The sequence below is a fragment of the Perognathus longimembris genome, chromosome 20, assembly GCF_023159225.1.
Source record: "Perognathus longimembris pacificus isolate PPM17 chromosome 20, ASM2315922v1, whole genome shotgun sequence".
NCBI lineage: Eukaryota > Metazoa > Chordata > Mammalia > Rodentia > Heteromyidae > Perognathus > Perognathus longimembris.
The window spans coordinates 20,027,082-20,050,215 of NC_063180.1; the positions used below are offsets into that span (position 1 = coordinate 20,027,082).

Consider the following 23,134-nt stretch of genomic DNA (forward strand, 5'->3'; position numbering starts at 1 on the left):
CTCAGGCAGGTAGGGGAAGAGAGGAAGCTGAGGGAGCAAGCGTGTTCTAGAAAAGGCGGGAAACCCCAGCCACTCGAGGCTCGCGCGCATGCGCACACAGCCAACTGCCTGTGGGTGGGTGGGGGGCACCCGCGAGAGCCCGCGAGCGCGCATGCGTCTCCTCACCTGCCCGGGGATGGTGAGCGAGCCGGGGAGCCGGGCCGCGAGTGTGGAGGCCCCGGGTGTGGAGGCCTAGAGGAAGTTCTTCATCCGCACTAGGAAAGCGAGCCCGGAACCTTCTCCGGTATCCTATCTCTCCTTCTCCTTCCCCGAACAGCCCGGCGCTAAGACCCCCTTCTTCCCTCGGGAAGCACCCCGCCTCCCTGCCCCTGGGGTGAAGAGACCACCAATGGCCGCCTGCCTTCGGGTCTGTGGTTGGGATTGCAGTGCTTTTACTCTCTTAGGGTACTTTTCAAACAACAACCGCAGCCTGTCAAAGGATAAAGCTTGCATTCCTCCTCCCCCGCTCCCTTCTCTATCGCAAAGAAAAATCTAGAAAAAGAGGATCAGGGCCCAAGTGCCAACAGACCTTGGTGCCTCGGTGGCCACTGCGGCCGGCTTCTGAGGAGCCCCAGGAAGAACCTGAGGCTTGGGCCCGGCCCCCTCTGTCTGACGCTTTCCCTCCACCCTCCCCTTGACCTTGCCCCTCTCTCAGGCTCCTCCTTCCAGACAACTGCAGCCCCCCAAGGCCGCACTGCCTGGCTGAACTGAGTCATCGTGGAGGCCGCTGGAAGAGGGGTACATGTCCTCCGAGGCAGTGGAGGTGGTGAATGCCCCACGTGTTGCATTGTCTACACCGATCCTCGCAGCACGGTAAGGTCGGCCCTGAGCACTGGGCCGCGTGCTTACCTCAGCATCTGCCCCACATCTGGAGCTCCGCTAGTTTTTGTGCATAGAGGAATAAACACTTGGGAAGACCTTCCTTCGTTTCCTGGTTCCTGGCCTAGAGTTCTTTTGCATAACCCCCTCAAACCCTTTACAGAGAGAAAGCCAGTGTCCAAACCTACATTTGCTACTTTCTCATGGTGTCACCTTAAATAAGATCTTTTTTTTTTTTTTTAAATCTTAATACCTCATCATCCTTATCTACACTGCCTACAGGTTTTTTGTTTTGTTTTTTTGCCAGTCCAGGGCCTTGGACTCAGAGCCTGAGCACTGTCCCTGGCTTCTTTTTACTCAAGGCTCGCACTGTACCACTTGAGCCACAGCGCCACTTCTGGCTTTTTCTGTGTATGTGGTGCTGAGGAATCGAACCCAGGTTTTTATCTCTTAGAGTTGTTGAAAGATAACGAGTTAATTTAGCATATAGTAAAATCTTACTATTTCTTTTATTTTTGAGCCCCCAAGTTGGCTTTGATCTCTCTTTGTAGGTTAAGCTGTCCTTGAACTTTCTCATTTCCCCTTATCTTTTTATTTTGCTGATTCTGGGGCTTGAACTCTGGACCTGGGCGCTATCCCTGAGTTTCTTTTTTTTTTTTTTTGGTCAGTCCTGGGCCTTGGACTCAGGGCCTGAGCACTGTCCCTGGCTTCTTCCCGCTCAAGGCTAGCACTCTGCCACTTGAGCCACAGCGCCGCTTCTGGCCGTTTTCTGCATATGTGGTGCTGGGGAATCGAACCTAGGGCCTCGTGTATCCGAGGCAGGCACTCTTGCCACTAGGCTATATCCCCAGCCCCCTGAGTTTCTTTTTTGCTCAAGGCTAGCACTCTATGTGAGTCACAACGCCACTACAGGCTTTTTTCCCTGTAGTTTATCAGAGATAAGAGTCTCATGGATTTTCCTGCCTAGACTGGCTTTGAGCCTCAATCCTCAGATCTCAGCCTCTTGAGTAGCTAGGATTATAGGTGTGAGCCAGGGGTGACTGGCATAATTAAAAAAAAAAAAACACAAAACAACTCCCTACTCTTTTGGGAGTGGGATGGTTGAAGAGTACTGGCCCTTGAACTCAGGGCCTGGGCTCTACCCCTTAACTTTTTTTGATTAAGGCTGGTGCTCTACCACTTGAGCCACACTTCCATTTCCAGCTCTTTTTTTTTTTTTGCTAGCTAATTGGAGATAAGAATAATAGATTTTCCTGCCTGGAGTTAGCTTTGAACCAGGCTCCTCAACCTTCTGAGTGGCTAAGGATTTCCACTCTTTTGTAAGAATGGGAGGTTCTAGCCCTCTGGGTTCAGACTCACCTGGGTCCTTGTAGTTTTTGTGATTCTGGGTGTTGATTTTCTTCTTGTGTGGTGGTGTCCCTTCGTGTTCTGACGTGCCTTGGAAACTAGGTGTTTTTTTTAAGGCTGGGTTCACTTCTGGGATCACTGTCTCACTGCTTTTCTGTGGAGGTTTGGTCTTTGAGGATGAAGTCTCATCTGAATCTGTGCCAGAATCTGTGGCCCATTCAAAAAATGACCTCCATTCTTGGGCTGATCGCTGGATGGATAGTTCGTGAAGTCTGGTTAAAAATCCCCACTCCATTAAAAATCCTTGCTTACTTCTGGGTCTTTGGACCTGAGATATGGTCTGGGCCACATGGTCTGGCTGTTCGCTTCTATCTTCAGATTCAGATTCAGTCTGGGCAGGATGTGTCTTTTGGGGTTCAAGCATAGCTTGGGCTGAGGGTGCTGATTCCACTTCTGGTTGAGCTAGAGATAGTTCTACTGGTTCAGACTGGGCTACAGGTCTCTCTCTCAGTTGTGGCTCCTGTGGAGCTGTAGGCCCAGGCCCAGGTTTCTGCTGGGAGTTGTCATGACGCTGATAAAAATACGCCCTATACATGGCACATGTTTGCTTCGATTCACACTCTGGTGGGGATTTTTGTTGGTTTCTAGGTTCCTGCTGGAATTCGGCTTCTTGTTGGGCAAGGGGCTCCTGCTGGCGGAGGAGGTTTTGCTGTGATTCAGGTTTCTGTTGGGTAGGGGATTCCTGCTGTGTCTTTGGTCCTGGCTGGGTCTTTTCTGTCTCAAGTTCTATGGGTCTTGAGTGTGGCTCAGGTTCCCATGCTGGCCCAAATACTGACTCAGAACCTGGCTCTCCTGTTGTTTCCCTCACAGGAGACGGGGGTCTCCCAGGCTTCATCCTTCCGCCCTGCCCAGGTGTCCCTCCTCACAGCTCTCTGAGGAGGGCGCCTCCCTTTAGATTCCAATCCTTCATCCTGGCATTTCTGATCTTTTTTTTTTTTTAAGTCAGCAGGCTAGTGGATTGGTACTGCTGGTCCCCCACACCTGCACCTAGAGGATGCGCTCCGTGCCTTCTGCCTTGTGGGGGGGGAGGGCTGAGAAGGAGGGCTGTGTGCCCAGCACTCTTCCCAGAAGGGAGGGGCTTGTCCTCTTGTGTCATAAATAGGACCCCACCCTACTCACCTCTCAGTTAAAATGACCCCTCTCCTAAGGCAAGCATCTCACTTTAGTCTTTCAGTTTCATCTGAGACATTAAGAAGCTGGCCTAGATGAGTGGCCCTCCCCCTCCTTCTTCATGTTTCAGGGACAGGACCTGGAGAGGAAATCTCTGCATCTGTAATACTTCCCCCTCTTTATTCCTACGACTGGTTGCTAGTTTAATCTTCATAGAGTGTCATCATTTCATACCTATGCTTTAAAAAAAAAGTGTGGTCCTTCCATTTTTATAGCACACAGGCCTTTCACATGGCCTTGGAGATCACACCTTGAACTCAGGTCCTCATAGGTTACCTTTTGTACCAAATGGGAAGCCTACAGCACACAACATTGAGGATGCTGATGTTGATGATAATCATAAAAACTGAGTGCTGCCTACCTGCTAGGAAACTCTGGCAATTGTTGTTGTTGTTGTTGTTGTTGTTGTTCCTGGGGCTTGAATTCTGGGCCAGGGCGCTGTCCCTGAGTTCTTCAGCTCAAGGCTCTACCACTTTAGTCACAGCAACACTTCCTGTTTTCTGGTGGTTAATTGGAAATAAGAGTCGCAGGGATTTTCCTGCCTGGGCTAGCTTTGAACCTTGATCCTCAGATCAGCCTCCTGAGTAGCTAGGATTATAGGTGTGAGTCACTGGTGTCCAGCTGTAATTTTTTTTTTTTTGCCAGTCCTGGGGCTTAAACTCAGGGCCTAGGCTCTGTCCCTGAGCTTCTTTTGCTCAAGGCTAGCACTCTACCACTTGAGCCACTGCACCACTTCTGTTTTTTTCTGTTTATGTGGTACTGAAGAATTGAACCCAGGGCTTCGTGCGAGGCTAGTACTCCACCACTAAGCCACATTCCTAGTCCTGTGACAAGTTTTAAAAAGGCATTTTTAATGAAGACCATGTCTGATTCATTACTATACTTGCTTCTTTTCCTCCCACTCAGTTCTTATCTCAGAAAAGTTGTCGCATGATTGAAGGATGAGCAGCGAGTGTGGGTGGGGGAGGGGAGAGGCACTTGTGGAATCAGGGCCTGGTTAAGGTGGATGATCTGGTGTGGGGCACTGGTGGCTCATGCCTGCAATCCTAGTTACTCAGGAGGCTGAGATCTGAGGATCACAGTTCAAAGCCACCTGGGACAGAAAAGCCCCTGTGAGACTCTTATCTCCAACTAACCACTCAAGAACTGGACATGGAGCTGTGGTTCAAAGTGCTAGCGTTGAGCAAAAGAGCTCAGGGACAGCACCCAGGCCCTGAATCCAAGCCCCACAACTGCCAAAAAATGAACGATCTGGATTAAATATGAATTATCACACCCTAATTTGAAAGAACTGGTTTTCATCTATATACTAACACACACACACACACACACACACACACACACACACACATACTTTTTTGTGTGTGCCAGCTCTGGAGCTTGAACCCAGTGTCTGGATGCTGTCCCTGAGCATTTTTGTTCAAAGATAGTGTTCTACTGTTGTGCCAAGTTGCAAGACCACCCCCAAGAAGACCACCGAGATTCAGACACTCCGAAATGCAAAAGCAAGGCAAGGATTTATTTAACGAGCTGCCAACTCGGGCCTCGTCCTACCCACCAACACAGCGGAGGTTAGGAGGAAGCCCCGAGCTGTGATTACACAGGGCTTATAAAGGCAAAGAACAAGGTTACAACAATCAGCTGTGCAAGCAAGATTAGAACACAGGTACAAATCTGATTGGCTCAGGGTTCGATTCTAAAATGGGGTTCACGTGGTGGGGCCTGACTTCAAAGTCTGGCACCTCATTTCCCCCTTTTTCTTTTTGGTACCTTGGGAGCCAATCATGGCTCCATTCTGTCCATTTCAATGGCTTGCATGTCTAGAGGATGATATAGAGGTAAGGCATGGGCCAGTAGGGCTCAATGTAGTAACCAAAGGGCCTGTCACCATTTCTTAAAAGAATAGTCTCTGTACCTCTGTTTTGCATGCCTCTAGTTTATCCTGCCTCATCTTCCCAAAAACAACTCTGGTCCCTTGATTTTAAAGGGGGGGCTGATGGGTGAAGATCATCCATCTTCTGTAACTTCTTCAGGCTGACTCAGGGGCGTAGACCTTACCTAGCCAGGAACCTATAACCTTAGTCTCAGTCTAACTTTCTTTTCTTGAGGCAAAGGCAAAGCGGCTGAGTTGGGTGCTTGGAGACCTCCCATGTTCCATCACGGTAGTTGTCATCCAGGGCAAAGGGGTCAGCTGGCCTGGCGTGGAAGCAATGAACCCAAGTGGCGATGCCGTCTAGGGTCCCTTCCACCGTGGTTAATCTGTTGATTGAGGGCATTGGCAAGCTGACAGGCCTTTAACAGATCTCAATAAGGACACAACACAATCTCAGGTCTACAAGCTTTCTTTCCTAAACAGATGTATGAGCTTAAAATTCTCACTGCCAGTCAGGGCTTTGAGTAAATGCGGGGGGTGAGATTTTAATCTATCCTCTCATTTGACAAACTTACCCTTACTAACCACTATCACAGATGACTGGCAAATTCCTGCCCAGTAGACAGACATGGGCATTGGAAAGGCATGCTTATGAACTATTCTTCTAGGACTTCCCGGCTTTAACTTTTGAAAGGCCAACAGTAGTGACTCTAGGATCTGACACCATCTCTGCCATCCAAGCAGTGGCTTACTGCCTCTGGATGCTCCATCACTTTTGTCCCAGGAGGAGTGACTTTCGACTTGGACTCAGGGCCTGAGTGCTGTCCCTCAGCTCTCCAGCTCAAGACTAGCACCGTACCACTTTTGAGCTCCACACCACTCCGTTCCCAGCACTCTGCTGGCTGATTAGAGACAAGTCTCTCACAGGGACCTTTCTTTGCCCGGGCTGGCTTCGAACCGCAGATTCAGATCAATGAGTCTTATAAGGGGCCACTTTACTCCAATTATAAGCAACAAGGTGGTCCACACAGAAGTAGTTTTTAAGCATGCTCTCTTACCTGGAACTTATAAAGGGTCAGTATTAGATCTCGACAAACTTGTAGGAATCACCTGTGTTTCTCTGTGGGCCTGCTGGAAACTGTTACAAAAAAACCTACAAAGAAGCTGGAATGGCAATTAAACATTTTGGTAGCCATAATTCTCCTTTTCTCACTTTGCAATAATTATTTAGGACAATTTTACTTCCAAATTTCTTCCAAAAGGCTACAAAAACAAAACAATTAATACAAAAGGAGGAAAACACACAGGCCTAAGAAAAGTTACGAGTTGGAGATCTCCCAAGCTGGCCCACAACCTCCTACAAGGGTGCAGAAGGAATGGACCCGAGTTGGCCCACAACCTCCTGTAAGAAGGAGTGGACCCGAGTTGGCCCACAACCGCCTGCAAGGGTGCAGAAGGAGTGGACCCGAGTTACGAGTTGGAGATCTCCCAAGTTGGCCCACAACCTCCTGCCAGGGTACGGGAGGAGTGGACCCAAGTTGGCCCACAACCTCCTGCCAGATAAGCAGAAGGAGCAGACCCAAGTACAAGGTGGGCGGGTTGAGTCTCGTTTAGGAGGCCCTCCTGGTCAGTTCCGGCCAAAAACCAAACTGACTCGCGCCCTACAAGCAAAAGCAAAACAGACAAATTACAGGACAAGACAAATGAGCAGTGCTGTTTTCTTACCTTCGGAGTCTGGGATCTCGGGGTCTCTGGGGCTATCCCGGACGAAACCCCAAATGTTGTGCCAAGTTGCAAGACCACCCCCAAGAAGACCACCGAGATTCAGACACTCCGAAATGCAAAAGCAAGGCAAGGCTTTACTTAACGAGCTGCCAACTCGGGCCTCGTCCTACCCACCAACACAGCGGAGGTTAGGAGGAAGCCCCGAGCTGTGATTACACAGGGCTTATAAAGGCAAAGAACAAGGTTACAACAATCAGCTGTGCAAGCAAGATTAGAACACAGGTACAAATCTGATTGGCTCAGGGTTCGATTCTAAAATGGGGTTCACGTGGTGGGGCCTGACTTCAAAGTCTGGCACCTCACTACCACTTGACCCACAGCTCTACTTCTGACTTTTTGGTGGTTCATTGGAGCTAAGAACCAGTCTCACTGAGGGAGTTGCATGGTAGAGTGCTAGCCTTGAGCTGAAGAGATCAGGAACAGAGCCCAGCCCCAGAGTTCAAGCCCCACAACTGACAAACAAACAAGTCTCAGACTTTCCTGCCAAGGCAGGCTGGCTTTGATCCATGATCCTCAGATCTCAGCCTTCTGAGCAGCTGGGATTACAGGTGTGAGCCAAAAAAAAAAAAAAAAAAAAAAAAAAAAAAACAAAGAACTAAAACCAAAAGAAAAAGCACCCACCACCACCAAAAAACAAATCAACCACAACCATTTATTGACTTCTGTGTGCTGCCTTCCTGATTGTACTTAAGATCAGATAAAACCAGGCAGGAGGCTGAGTGTTTTCTGTAGTCTTCCCAGAACGGGTAGGAGAGCAGAGGAGACTGGCAGGAGGAGGGGCGCCGGAGGCAGCGCACATCAACATGAGGCTGAGGAAGACGCTCTGCTCTGAGGGGCTGCCTCAGGATGGAGAGTGGCTAATGGGGAAAGCAGGCTCTGGGAACTGTACAGGGCAGATAGAGCAGACTGGCTAGTTAGGGCAGATAGAGCAAGACTGGCTAGTTGACATCACTTGAGAAATTGTTCACAGATTCTGGAATGCAGGTTGGACTTCCTGTGGTGCCTTCTGTGTTCAAAAGTACAAATAAGTGGGTAAAGCTAATGTTTGTTTGTTTGTTTTTTGTTGTTGCCAGTCCTGGGGCTTGGACTCAAGGCCTGGGCGCTGTCCCTGGCTTCTTTTTGCTCAAGGCTAGCACTCTACCACTTGAGTCACAGCGCCACTTCTGGCCTTTTCTGTGTATGTGGTACTGAGGAATCGAACCCAGGGCTTCATGCATGCAAGGCGAGCACTCTACCACTAGGCCTTAAATCCAGCCTGAACGTGGCTTCGTGGTAGAGTGCTCGCCTAGTATGTATGAAGCCCTGGATTTGATTCCTCAGCACCACATACACAGAAAAAGCCAGAAGTGGCACTGTGGCTCAAGAGCTAGAGCACTAGCCTTGAGCAAAAGAAGCTCAGGGACAGTTCCAGTCTCAGGACTGGCAAAAAAAAAAAAAAGGCAGTTTTTAAATTTAATTTTTATGAGCAATTTAAAAATAACATGAGTAAGGCAAGGGCTGATGGGGGGAGACATGGCTCCCGTGGTAAAATGTCCTTGCCTAGCCAAGTGTGTAAGGCCCTGAGTTCAAGCCTCAGTACTGCTCCCATATGTGTGTGTGTGTGTGTGTGTGTGTGTGTGTGTGTGTTATGGACTTTCCTGCACAGGCAGGCCATGGCTAGCAATCCTCAGCTCTCAGGCTCTTGAGTAGCTGGGATTCCAGCCATGTGCTATGGCTGCATGAATCTTCCAGCCGATTCTTCACCTCTGCTTCATCTCGAAGGATTCTGTTGGAGCGACTCTCATTTAAGGAGGTCATTCTCTTGGAAGGCGCAGCTGGCACTGTCATGAGACTTCTCCTAAGGGTTCTCAGGAAACAACCTGAAATAACAGATTACTGCTTAGATAGAAGCGTGGCATTGTTCTGAGAGTAGGGAACTGGCCAGCACTTTCCTGGCCATCTCCTGTGCCTTTGCGCCTGACTTTCATATTGTAACAGGGTGGGAAGAGGGGTCAGTCAACATGACACGGTGGAGACCTCGGCTAAATGTGAGCACCAGCATTTTTTTTTTTTCTGACCTCTGTGGGTAAGGATTTGGTTGCAGGGTTACTGGGACCTACGGGATATCATTTTTTTAATACTGTTTTACCTTGAGCAAGCCATTAGGCTTCTCTGCTTATCTTTCCTGTGAATAAAGACTGAGAAGCTGGCCCAGGTAGCTCACTCGTATAATCCTAGCTGCTCAGGAGGCTGAGCTCTGAGGATCACGGTTAGAAGCCAGTTGAGGCAGGGTAGTCTGTGAGACTCTTTATCTCTAATTAACTAGCGAAACCCAAAGCTGGAAGTGGAACTGTGGCTCAAGTGGTAGAGTGCTGGCTTGGAGCAACAAAAGCTCAGGGAGAGTGCCCAGGCTCTGAGTTCAAGCCCCGGTACTGGCACCAAAAAATATAAACAGAAAGACTGAGAAAATCATGAAGGATGTTTTTGGAAAACCAGGAAAATGTGCCTTTTGGAAGTTAGTCCTGGCCTGAGGTTTTTTTTTTGGGGGGGGTGTGGGGGTGGGAAAAGATAGGCACTTAGTTCTTGGGGAGCCAATGAAAGCAGGTGTTGGCGCTGCAGGCGGCTTGAGCTCAGGTAACACACATATTGGTCTGGAGGGTTTCAGAGGAGAGATGGAGGCTTGTGGTGGCAGGCAGGCCTTTGTTGTTGTTGTCCATGAAGATGTCTAGTTACTGACCTTTGCACCCACATTCTTGGCTGCCTTCTGGGAGCCACCTCCCAGAAACCTGGCATTGGTCCCCATGGCCTCTGGCGACCCCTGTAGGAAAGACACAGGCCCCAACCAGGAACCGGGAGGAGAAAAGGCCCTGCCCCAGGCCCTCAGCCTCCACTTCCACAGGGACTAATATTGAGCTACCTGGATTGGGACAATTCCATTTCTTTAACTTTTACCACTTTGGGGACCTAGAGTCCTTCAAGAGAGGAGATTTTATTTTATGTATTTATTTTGTGCAGGGCATGGGCTCTGTCTCTAGTCTTTTATGCTCAAGGATAGCACTTGACCACTGGAGCCACAGCTCCACTTCTAGCTTTTTGGTAGTTAGTTGGAGCTAAGAATCTCACCAACTTTCCTGCCTAGGCTGGCTTCCAATCATGATCCTCAGATCTCAGTTTCCTAAGTGGCTAAGATTGCAGGCACCAGCCACCTCTCTGGCTGTTGAATAATTTTCTGCTATTAAAAAATTATATATATTGGCCAGGCACTGGTGGCTCACCCCTGTTACCCTACACAAGAGACTGAAATCTGAAGATCAGGGTTCAAAGCCAGCCTGGGCAGGAAAGGCTGTGAGACTCTTATCTCCAATTAACCACCAGAAAACCGGAAGTGGTGCTGTGGCTCAAAGTGGTAGAACTGAAGAGCTCAGGGACATCACCCAGGCCGAGAGTTCAAGCCCCATTTCCTGACCCTTTAGTCTTATATTCCCAGCCTCCAGACATGTGAACAAAAGCAAGTTTCTGTGGTGGTCTTTGTGTGATGACAGTTCCTAGCACAGGAAAACAAAACCTTTCTCCCTTATGAGGCCAGAGCCAGTGGTTGGGAAGTCAGTCCAGCTCCTGCTTTCTGGCTCCCGGTAGGCACTTGGTAAGTGTTTCCTCACTGAGTGGATGGACATGTTGTTTACAGAGGGCCCTTGGGGATGGCACGGTTCAGCCTGGGTCTCTGATTTCCTAGACTTGTGCCCCTTCTGCCACACAGATGTAGGGGGTATTGCATCACTTCCTCAGCGCCACTCAAATGTTCTCACCCTGTGAAAATAACTGAGGCAGCTGGGCACCATGGCTCACACTTGTAATTTAGCGACTTAGGAAGCTGAGCCTTGAGGAGCACAGTTTACAGGCAGCCAAGGCAGGAAATGATATGAGGCTCTTTTTTTTTTTTTTTTTTGGCCAGTCCTGGGGCTTGAACTCAGGGCCTGGGCACTGTCCCCGAGCCTCTCTGTGCTCAAGGCTAGATCTATCTCTACCACTTGAGCCACGGCCCCACTTCCAGCTTTTTCTGTGTATGTGGTGCTGAGGAATTGAACCCAGGGCTTCATGCATGCTAGGCAAGCACTCTACCATGAATCCACATTCCCAACCCCTCCTTGAGGTTTTTATTTACAACTAACCACAAAGAAGGCTGAAGTGGCGCTGTGGCTCAAGTGGTAGAGTACTAGCCTTGAGCGAAAAAGCTTAGGGACAGTACCTAGGCCTTGAGTTAAAAACCCAGGACCACCACACAAAATGATGATGATGGTGGTGGTAGTGGTGATGACAGAGACAGGCATAGCCCCTTCATCTCATTTTTTTTCTAATAATTTACTTTTGTGTGTATGGACACGTGCCTGTCATTTCCAGGGCTTGAACTCAGGGCCTAGATACTGTTCCTGAGATTTTTTGCTCAAGGCTAGCACTCTCCCACTTGAGCCACAGTTCCATTTTGGGCTTTTTGGTGGTTACTTGAAGGGTGTCATGGTCTTTTCTGCTCAGGCTGGCTTTGAATCTTAAAGATCTCCAGATCTCCACCTTCTTAGAAGCTGGGATTACACGCATGAGCTGCTTGCACCCGGCTAATAGTTTATTCTCTCATGACCTGTGCTCCACATTCCAGAGAAAAGCTGAAGAATTATAGAGCTAAAGGGAATCTTAGAGATCATTTAGTTGAATTCCTCACTTGAGAAGTTGTTTTCCCCTTCTTTCCATTCTAAATGTAATACAGTTATATTGGAGAAAAATGTAAAAGTACAACAAATAGCTCATTATTAGCTATTGACATTTTGGGCATATTTGCTACCTGTGTATGGTTTTTTTTTTAATACAGTGTTAACTATATTATGTGAACTGATGTCTAGCCTTTCCCCTACTCCTTAAAGCATATTGCTATGTCATCTTCATAAATCATATTTTAATGGCCATGCGCCAGTAGCTCACGCCTGTCATCCTAGCTACTCAAGAAGTTGAGCTCTGGGGCTGGGGATATAGCCTAGTGGCAAGAGTGCCTGCCTCGGATACACAAGGCCCTAGGTTCGATTCCCCAGCACCACATATACAGAAAACGGCCAGAAGCGGCGCTGTGGCTCAAGTGGCGGAGTGCTAGCCTTGAGCGGGAAGAAGCCAGGGACAGTGCTCAGGCCCTGAGTCCAAGGCCCAGTACTGGCCCAAAAAAAAAAAGAAGTTGAGCTCTGAGGATTGCAGTTCAGAGCAAGTGTGGGCAGGAAGTCTGTGATAGTCTCATGTCCAGTTAACTACCAAAAAGAAAGCTGGTAGTGGAGCTGTGGCTCAAGTGGTAGAAAGCAAGCCTTGAGCAAAACAACTCAAGGACAGTGCCCAGGCTCTTTCAAGCCCCAGGACTGCACACACAAAGAAAGGTATTTTAATGACTTCAAAGTACATAATATATATTGTGTATATATACATAATATGTGTATGTAGAATATATATTCCAGTTAAATAATTTGGAATATATGTTCAATATATTCCATATTATTTAACTCTTATTTGATTGCTGAATATGTAAATAACTGTATTTATTAAATTTTTTTTTTGGCCAGTCCTGGGGCTTGGACTCTGGGCCTGAACACTGTCCCTGGCTTCTTTTTGCTCAAGGCTAGCACTCTGCCACTTGAGTCACAGCGCCCTTCTGGCCATTTTCTGTATATGTGGTGCTTGGGAATCGAACCCAGGGCTTCATGTATATGAGGCAGGCACTCTTGCCACTAGGCCATATCCCCAGCCCAAATTACTGTATTTATTAAATTTTTTTGTGCATTGGGAATGTGGCTTAGGGGTAGAGTGCATGCCTAGCATGCATGAAGCCCTGAGTTCCATTCCTCACTACCACAAATGCAGAAAAAACTGGAAGTGGCGCTGTGGCTCAAGTGGTAGAGTGCTAGCCTTGAGCAGAAGAAGCTTAGGAACAGTGCCTGGACCCTGAGTTCAAGCCCTAGGACTGGCAAAAAACAAATGTGTGTGCAGGTACTGTGTTTTGAACTCATGGCCTCGAACTCAGGGCCTCACATACTTCTGGGGCTTTTTCAGTTAAGGCTGATGCTCTGCTACTTTGGTCACAGCTGCACGTTTGGTTTTGTGGTGCTTCATTGTAGATCAGAGTCTCATGGATTTCCTGCCCAGGCTGGCTTTGAACTGTCGTCCTCAGATCTCTGCCTCCTGAGTAGCTAGAATTACAGGTGGGAGTCACTGGTGCCCAGTGAGAACAGTTTTCTAAAAGATATATTTTTATATTATCGTCAAACTGCTTTAAAAGAAGTGTATTTATTAATTCAATGAATACATCCTTTATTTTCAGATGAGGAAACAAGCTTAAAGAGAGCTAATGAAAAGCCCAAGTTCACAAAGATAAAGGTGACACATCCAGGGTTCAAATCTAGGTCCAAATTCTTTTTTTGTTTTGTTTTGTTTTTATTGCCAGTCCTGGGGCATGGACTCAGGGCCTGAGCACTGCCCCTGGCTTCTTTTTGCTCAAGGCTAGCACTCTACCTCTTGAGCCACAGCTCCACTTCCGGCTTTTTTCTATATATGTGGTGCTGAGGAATCAAACCCAGGGATTCATGTATACGAGGCGAGCACTTTACCACTAGGCCACATTCCCAGCCCTAGGTCCAAATTCTTTAGTCTGTTGTTTTTCTGAGGCCCCGTGTGACCTGGATTTTATGGACGTAACTGAAAGTGAACCTGTTCATATTTGGCCTCTTTTCTCCCAAACTTTGCCTTGTACCACCTCTACTTGTTCTTATTAACTTTGCAACTTTTCTCTCAGCTTATTTTACGAAACAGCCTATCTCATGTGTTATGATCTGTGAAGTTACATTGTACACTTAGATTTTTTTTTTCCTGTCATAGAAGTTGCTTAACTTTTTCTGTTCTCCTTTTGCGTAATTTTTAAAATGTGGGCTGGCGAGGGTGCGTGGTACTTCCCAGGTCTGTCCACCAGAGGGCGTACGAGCCAATGGCGTGGACTAGGTGGCTTTGTAAACACCATTCTCCCCTTGAAAGGAACGGGGTGATTCCAGGACTGAGGCTGAAAAGTACTAGGTGAAAACCCGCGTGGCTCATGCCTGTCATCCTAGCTACTCAGGAGACTGAGATCTGGGGATTGCAGTTCAAAGCCAGCCCGGGTAGGAAAGTCCATGAGACTCTCATCTCAAAGCCAACAGCCTGAATACTGGAAGTGGCACTGTGGCTCAAGTGGTAGAGCACTAGCCTTGAGTAGATAGAGGCTCAGGGACAGCACCCAGGCCTTGAGTTCAAGCCCCAGGACCAGCAGAAAGAAAGGAAGAAAGACAGACAGACAGACAGAAAGAAAAGAAAAGAAAGAAAGAAAGAAGCCAACAAACAAACACTGGGCTGGTGGCTTGGCTCAAAGGATAGAGTTCCTGCCCTAAAAGATGGAAGGCTCTGAATTCAAACCCTAGTATTCCCAGAGGGAGGAGAAGGAAGAGAAATAGAGTAAGCACTATTAGACCAATACCACATTAATAATGGTTATAGACAAAAATCATGAATGGATTCTAAAAATTAATGGGTAATATATGATGAGAAGAAGCAAGGTATTTGTGTAGTCTCAAAGTGTCTATGCACAAGAGACTTACCAATTATCAGGGGGAACCCATACAGCAGAGAAAACTGATAGAGACCCCACCTTCACTGGTAAGGAGAGAGGGGGATGAGGGCGTCTTGATGTGGTATTTTCCTGTGGCATTTCTACCCAGAATGCACAGCCTGAACTGAACCTTGAGGAAACATCAGATAAACCCAAACTGCATGCACTCCACAAAATAACTGTCCAGTATATATGTATGTGTGTCTATCTATCTATCTATCTATCTATCTATCTATCTATCTATCTATCTATCTATCTATCTATTGTACCTGTCCTAGGGCTGGAACTCAGGGCCTGGACACTGACCTTGAGTTTTTGTATTCAAGGCAAGTAGCACTCTATCACTTTTGAGCCACAGCACCCCTTTCTGCTTCTTAGAGTTATTTGGAGCTAAGGCTCATGGACTTTTCTGTCCAGGCTGGCTTTGAGCTGTGATCCCCAGATCTCAGTTTCCTGAGTACCTAGGATCACAGGAGTGAGCCACCAGCACCTGGAAACTAGTACTTTTTGTTGTTGTTGGTGGTGATGGGGTTTGAACTCAAGGCCTGGGTGCTGTTCCTGAGCTTTTCTGCTCAAGGTTAATGCTCTAACATTTTGAGCCACAGCCTCATTTCCAGTTTTCTGGTGGTTATTTGGAGATAAAATTTTCATAGATTTTTCTGTTCTGGCTGGGTTTGAACCAGGATCCTCAAATCTCAGCCTCTGGAGGAGCTAGAATTACAGGAGTGAGCCACTGGCACTTGGCAACTAATATTCTTTAAAGAAGAATTAGGGTCATGAAAGACAAGGGAAGGCTGAGCAATTCCTGGACAGGAGGAGACCAGGAGACATTAAAATTCTGTTCAGTATGGGATCCTAAAGAAATTCGTAGATGGTTAGCACAATTTGAATGTTTGTGAGCTGTCAACATTATTATATCTATGCCAGTTTCCTGTTTTTGATCCTTGTATTATGGTGATGTTATAATAGACATCAGGGGCTCACACTTTTCATGCTAGCTCCTCAGAAGGCTGAGATCTGAGGATGACAGTTTGAGGCCAACCTGGGCAGGAAATTCTGTGAGACTCCTATCTCCAGTGACCCAGCAAAAAGCCAGAACTGGAAGTGTGGATTATGTAGTAAAGCATCAGCCTTGAATGAATAAAAGCACATATATTACATATATATTTGAAAGTATAAAAAAAATGTTGAATAAAAAATAGATTATATGAGAACAGAACGAGGTAATGTGTGTGTGTTTTGTTTTGTTCTGTTTTTGTTTGTTTGTTGCCAGTCCTGAGCTTGGACTCAGGGCCTGAGCACTGTCCCTGGCTTCTTTTTGCTCAAGGTTAACACTTTGCCACTTGAGCCACAGCGCCACTTCTGGCTTCATGTATATGAGGCACGCATTCTTGCCACTAGGCCATATTCCCAGCCCAATGTGTGTGTTATTTAGACATTGCCTGCAGCCTAGGACTTCCTAACACATGTCAGCTTTCACCAGAAGTAATTTTATCATTAGGTGATGTTGTAAGTAGCAGATAATTTATTATGATAAGTAATTGATTCCCTCATATGATCATATATTCTTGTCTACTTCCCTTTGGTCTCTAAGAAAAACATGTTGAACATTTATGTGCTTAAGGTCAGTTTGGGGGAATTGTTTTGGAGGATGGAGGGGGTTATTTCCTCTGCCTTCCACTTGGCTCGGATTCAGGTGGGCATTGTGTAATGGTTTCTGCTGTGAATCGAGGCGTGAGCCCAGCCACCGCCTATCCCTGAGGCCTGTGACATCGCCCCCTGGTGGCACTCGAGTGATGGTTCACCTGCTGTGCATTTCCTACCCAGGCAGGAAAGTGGCTTGCCACCCATTTCTAGGTGTGCATTGAACTTCGCTTACCCTTCACAACAAGTCTGGGATAAATGGCATTCTGGTGTGTGTGTGCGTGCGTGCGTGTGTGTGTGTGTGTGTGTGTGTGTGTGTGTGTGTATGCGTGCTGGTAGTAGGGCTTGAACTCCAGGCCTGGATGCTGTCCCTGAGCTTTTTCCTCAAGGCTAGTGCTCTAACACTTGAGCCACAGTTCTGCTCTCAACTTATTGGTGGTTAATTGGAGATAAGAGTCTCACAAACGTTCCTGCCTAGTCTGGCTTCAAAGCAGGATCCTCAGATCTCAGCGTCTTGAGTGGCTAGGACCATAGACATGAGCCAACAGCACTTGGCCAATAAATATTTTAATACATTTTTTGAGAAATAAAAATTTAAAAATATTTAAAAGCAAACACTGAGGCTGGGAACATGGCTTCATGGTAGAGTGCTTGCCTAGCATGCATGAAACCCTGAGTTTGATTCCTCAGTACCACATACACAGAAAAGGCTGTAAGTGGTGCTGTGGCTCAAGTGGTAGAGCGCTAGCCTTGAGCAAAAAAGCTCAGGGACAGTGCCCAGGTCCTGAGTTAAAGCCCCATCACACACACACACACACACACACACACACACACACAATGATAAGTGAGCAGCAGCAGAGGGATTCGCAAACTAGCAGATGGAGGATTTGGCTTTCTATGAGGCAACCACTCTTGCCACTAGGCCATACTCCCAGCGGATTGGGCTTTCTAAAGGTAAGTTTGGTGCTAGAATGGGGAAATGGGTAGTTGGCGGCTGTGGTGCTCTGGTTAGGACACTTTCAGAATTCATTTTCTGCTGTGGTTGAAACCAGTGTGGGCCCAAACTCCAGGAGCTGCACCGGTCAGGCTGGACCACTTACCCTGCACCCATCTTCAGCTAAGTTTGGAGTACACACATAAGCTTTAGGTCTTATAGACAAAGAACTACGGGCAGATGGAGAGAGCGATGCATAATGATTAAACAGTCCTGGTCAAAGTGTAGCCTGGTTGATCATTTCTCACTTATCATATTGGCAGAGGTTGTGGAAGAGTTACGACTATTGTCAGGGTAAACAAGTCTTTTTTTTGCCTGGAAGGTAATCTGTGCTGAGGAATCTGTGGTTCCTTAGGGGCAGTTTAGTGCCTTGTCATAAAGATGTTCAGGACAGATTAGTTTTGTCCTTCCCAGGACTCAAGTCCCAGGCAAAGTGGCTGCAGAGAGAATGGCTAAGAGCTCGGAAATGGCGGCTGTGGCAGGCTCTCCCCTCCCCGATTTTCCTCTACGACCTTCAGATGCCATTAGAAAAGTGTCTAAGAAGAGTCAGGGGGCCTCGCATGGCGGTGGCTTAAAGTTTTGTTGAGGGAAAGGTTTTAGGCTTGTTTCAGCGCCTGTAGAAAGCAGGCTTGGTGGGTATGTGTTAGACATATTTTGGCTCAGGATGAAAAACCTGCCATAGTAAAGTAAGCTTCCTTGGAAAAACCACCCATCTTTAGACAGAGTTCAGGCAGGGACTGGATGTCTAAAAATGCCTACCATAGTGATTGTGGTGTGTGTGAGTGTGTGTGTGTGTGAGAGCATGTGCGTGTGCGTGCATGCTGGAGTCTGAACTCAGAGCTTGGGCACTGTCCCTGAGCTTTTGTGCTCCTGGCTAGTGTTCTACCACTTGAGCCACAGCTCTACTTCTGGCTTGTAGGTGATCGTGGTCATTTTTACTGTCACAAACGTAGAGCTTGCCTTGGAACTCAGGTTTTCCAGTAGCATCACAGCCGGGTATAGGACAACCATCCTTTGGACTGTGACTTTATGATGAATGTGGGCTGTCCTGAACGCTCACCCAACTCACTGTGCCTGGCTGATTCCATTCACACCTGGCACTGGAGTAAGCCGTGCCCCCTCCTTCACTCGTGAGAGGTTCACAGGTACATGCGATTCCTAGCCATGGCCACAAGATGGCAGCACGTCCTCACAGTTTGTCCTCCTGGATGTGGGTGGGGCTGTTAGGAGAGGGGCTCACCCATGAGAACAGATAGACATCCTCCCCACCTCCCGCCGCTATAATGTGACAGACGGAGGTGAGTGCGAAATATTTGTCATTTCAGAGCTCAAGGGCATGGAAGATAAATTATTTTCAAACTTCAATTTGCTCACCAACCACCTCAAAAGGTCTTAAATACTGATTCTGATTCTCCAGATGGACCCTGAGATTCTTCTGCCTTTCATCTTTCTTCCATTTATTCGTTTGTTTGTTTCTTTCCTTATTCATTTGCAGTCCTAGGGACTGAACGCAGGGCCCCATGCTTACTAGGCAGATGCTCTACGGCTTGAGCCATGCCTCTACCCGGTGGTTGTTGCTATTATTTTCCCTTGGTTAAAGCCCAGGCAGGCCGGGGCTGTGGGTCTCCCAGGGTGCACCCTTGTGCCCAGCCATCGAGCTGCCTCCCTGGCTGGGATCCTGGTGTACATCACGGCCCCTGGCTGTTGTCTGAAATGGATGGCTTAGAACTTTTCAAAACATACAATTGTATTGTTACTGCTAAGGTGTTGTAGGGAGGGGTTACTGTTTCACTACTCCGGGAATGCGGTTCTCCTTTGGACAATGCTTTTCCTTCCCGTCCAGGCCCACAAGTTGCATCAGTCATTTTGTTTGCAATTTTATGTCTAGGCTGGCCTCAAATTGTGATTCCCCCATACCTGCCTCCCAGGTAGCTAGGATTACAGGCAGCCTTCTTTTCCCCTCTTTTCATCTCTTTCCTCTTGTCCCCTCTTCCTTCTCCTCCTCTTCCTTCCCCCTCCTTCCCCCCCCCTCCAAATCTCCTTATCTATTTTATTGGCTTATAAAAAATAGATCCCTGAAAGGTTTCCTTGTTCCGTCTGCATGGTTGCTAATAATCTTTCTTGCCTGTACACAGCCTCTTGTCCTCTCCATCAGCTCACCCTCCCCTTCCCCGCCCAGCGAGCGGCAGCCTAGGTCTCTCCCTCCCGTCCCCCATGAAGAAAGCTTTCTCGAGGCTTTTTCTGCTGTCCTTGTGTATACTTGCAGTATGACAAAGTTATTCATTCTCTTCCGTTCTTTCCTCCCCTCCCCCCAGTGTGTGTGTGTGTGTGTGTGTGTGTGTGTGTGTGTGTGTGTGTGTGTGTACGCCCAGGGCTTGAATTCAGGGCTTGGGCCCTGCTTTTGCACAAGACTAGAGCTCTGCTACAGCTCCAATATGGTTTTTGTTTGTTTGTTTTTGAGTCTTACAGACTTTCCTGCTTGGGCTGGCTTTGAACTGTGGTCCTCAGTTCTCAGCCTCCTGAGCTAACAATACAGCTGTGAGCCACTGGCACCCCACAGCTTGAGAGTCTTTTTTTTTTTTGGCCAGTCCTAGGTAGAGCCTGAGCCCTGTCCCTGAGCTTCTTTTGCTCAAGGATAGCACTCTACCACTTGAGCCACAACACCACTTCTGGCTTTTTCTATTTCTATGATACTGAGGAATTGAACATGCAAGGCAAGCACTCTACCACTGAGCCACATTCCCATCCCTGAAAGTCTATCTTAAGAAGCCATGACTGTTGCATTTCAACACGTTCTTTCATTCTCAGGGTATCCTGTGGTTCCCTTTACAGTCTCTCTTCTTTAGGAAGTCAGAATTCCCTATCACCTTCGGCTTCAGTCTCCACTCCAGGTGTCACTTTGGTGGTCTCTCCCTCACTCTAGACCTTCAAAGGCTCTTTTGTAACCACGAGGTCAAGTTCAAATGTCTCTCTCCAGTGTGCAAGGCCCTACGGCCTACAGACCCACTTTATTATGTTTTAAATTATTATAATCTGATTGTTTTTCTTACTTTTTTTTTTGTCTGTCATGGGGCTTGAACTCAGGGCCTGGGTGCTGTCCCTGAGCTCTTTTGTTCAAGGCTATCACTTGAGCCACAGCTCCACTTCCCGTTTGTTGGGGGTTCATTGGTGATTAGAGTTTCATGGACTTCCCTGCCTGGGTTGGCTGCGAATCTGTGATCCTCAGATCTCAGCCTCTTGAGTAGCAAGGATGACAGGTGTGAGCCACTAGCGCCTGGCTGAGACTGCTGCAACTTCTCCAAGATGACAGGGTCAGGAAGAAGAGGAGAGCACCTCCCGCTTCACCCTCATGGAGACGGATGGGTACACAGTCCTAGTTCCTGAAATGACCACATGGTTCTCACATGGTTCCCACAGTGTTGCTTGAGAAGAGATCAAAGATAAAAGACAAACCAAAGAAACAAACTACATTTGCTTAGGGCAGATCACCTCTGCCTTGGGGTTGTGTGGCTTGGGTGATGCAATCCTAGCCAAGAGGGTGGCCAAATGTTGATACGGAGACTGTACTTCTCATGTCAGGCTTTTCCTGGTAAGATGGTACAGCGCATGGTACGCACTTTCACAGCAGTGAAGATTTCACTGAGGTCCAGGTAGAAAATAGGCCTGGAATGCTAATCATCTATTTTATGTCTTCCAGTTTTCTTTGTGATTTCCAGGACTCTAGTTTTTTGTTTTGTTTTGTTTTTGTCAGTCATGGGGATGGAACTCAGAGCCTGTCATTGTCCCTGAGCTTTTTCATTCAAGGCTGGTGCTTTACCACTTCCAGCCATAGAGCCCCTTCTGGTTTTCTGGAGGCTCCTTGGAGATAAGTGTCTCATGCCCTAGGCTGGTTTCAAATCATGCTCCTTAGATCTCAGCCTCCTGAGTAGCTAGGATGACAGGCGTGAGCTCCTGGCTTCTAATTTAAATAAATAAACAAATACATTTGATTGTCATTATAAAAGTAATAAGTATATTTCTCTTCTGAATGATGTCACCCTTTCCTTCACCTTCCCCTCAATTTACACAAGCTGTCCCCTGTCCACAAGCTGTGCAATCCATTTTCCACATAATATATACTGAACAGCACAACTGCATTTGTCCATCTTTCTCCCCTCCCTTTCTGCATTCCTCCTTTGCTCTCCTAAAACACAAACAAACAAACAAAACACCAGTAACAAAACAGGACTGTAATGTGTGTGCTGGAATTCAGGCTCAGAGAGTAGTGCTGTAGATTGCGAAGGTGTTAGCATTTGAGAATGTTTAGTGAGAAATATAGAGAGGTTTTGACTATTATGGAAACATTTTTGAGAGCCTGAAATTATTTCAGAATATGTGAAAAATAAATAAAAAGCAAGCCAGGTACTGGTGGCTCACATGTATAATCCTAGCTACTCAGGAAGATTTCTCCTCCATTTTCCTAACAGCTTGGGCAAATAAATCCGAGAGACTCTTTTTTTTTTTTGGCCAGTCCTAGGGCTTGGACTCAGGGCCTGAGCACTGTCCCTGGCTTCTTTTTGCTCAAGGCTAGCACTCTGCCACTTGAGCCACAGCACGTCTTCTGGCCATTTTCTGTATATGTGGTGCTGGGGAATTGAACCCAGGGCCTCCTGTATACGAGGCAAGCACTCTTGCCACTAGGCCATATCCCCAGCCCCGAGAGACTCTTAACTAGCAAAAAGCTGGGCAGGAGGCATGGCTCAAATGGTAGCATGCCAGCCATAAACAAAAAGCTGAGTGAGAGTACAAGGCCCAAAGTTCAAGCCCTAGTACTGGTACCATTAAAAAAAAAAAAAGAGGGCTGGGGATATAGCCTAGTGGCAAGAGTGCCTGCCTCATATACACGAGGCCCTAGGTTCGATTCCCCAGCACCACATATACAGAAAACGGCCAGAAGCGGCGCTGTGGCTCAAGTGGCAGAGTGCTAGCCTTGAGCGGGAAGAAGCCAGGGACAGTGCTCAGGCCCTGAGTCCAAGGCCCAGGACTGGCCAAAAAAAAAAAAAAAGAGCATGCAAGCTTTTAGGCAGTCCTAATGGGTTGCTAAATTAAAAGGCACTTATATGATCTTGGCTATCAGAATAATCTTTCTGAAAATGTACTGAGAGCTTTCCATGTTCCCCCACCCTGCCCCCCAGTCATGGGGCTTAAACTGGGTGCTATCCCTGGGAGTTAGATTCATAAATAACTTGAGTCCTAAGTCCTGGCTCCACCTCCGCTGAGTTTCTTTTGCTCAAGTCTAGTGCTTTGGCACTTGAGCCACAGCTCCACCTCTGGCTTTTTTGGTGGTTAACTGGAGATACCAATCTTGTAAGTGTCACTGCCCAGGCCTGGCTTCGAATCATGGTCCTCAGATCTCAGCCTCCTGAGGAGTTAGGATGACAGGCGTGAGCCACCGGTGCCCGGCTTCCTCCCAGCTTAAGGGACAAGTTAATGAGGGCTCTTTGGAAAACCAAGATGACAGTATGACCTCCAAGGGGGGGGTGGGCTCGGGGCATGAAGTGTACAGAGTAGTTCAGTCCAGTCCAGTCCAGAGTAGGCTCCTTCCTCTTAGATCTGTAACTCAGGGATCCCTAGATGGGTTGTGGGTGGCACGCAGAGCCTCATCAAAGGCAGTCTTTCTTGTAAGCTTTACGTTTTTGGTGGGGAAGGCTAGTCTTCACTGTGATAGGATGGCAGACTCTCTTGAACTGAATGGAATGTTGAAGATTTTCAAGAATCCAGTTGC

At 47.5% G+C, this 23,134-nt stretch overlaps 1 protein-coding gene across 1 annotated transcript; it reads right to left on the bottom strand.

Annotated features, from left to right (window-relative positions):
* Positions 1–7,891: 7,891 nt before the first annotated feature.
* On the bottom strand, positions 7,892–20,978 carry Cxcl17 (C-X-C motif chemokine ligand 17). The gene is given in 4 exon segments (XM_048329982.1): positions 7,892–8,108; positions 9,135–9,152; positions 9,806–9,890; positions 20,972–20,978. Coding segments are annotated over 4 exon segments (327 nt in total).
* Positions 20,979–23,134: the final 2,156 nt, after the last annotated feature.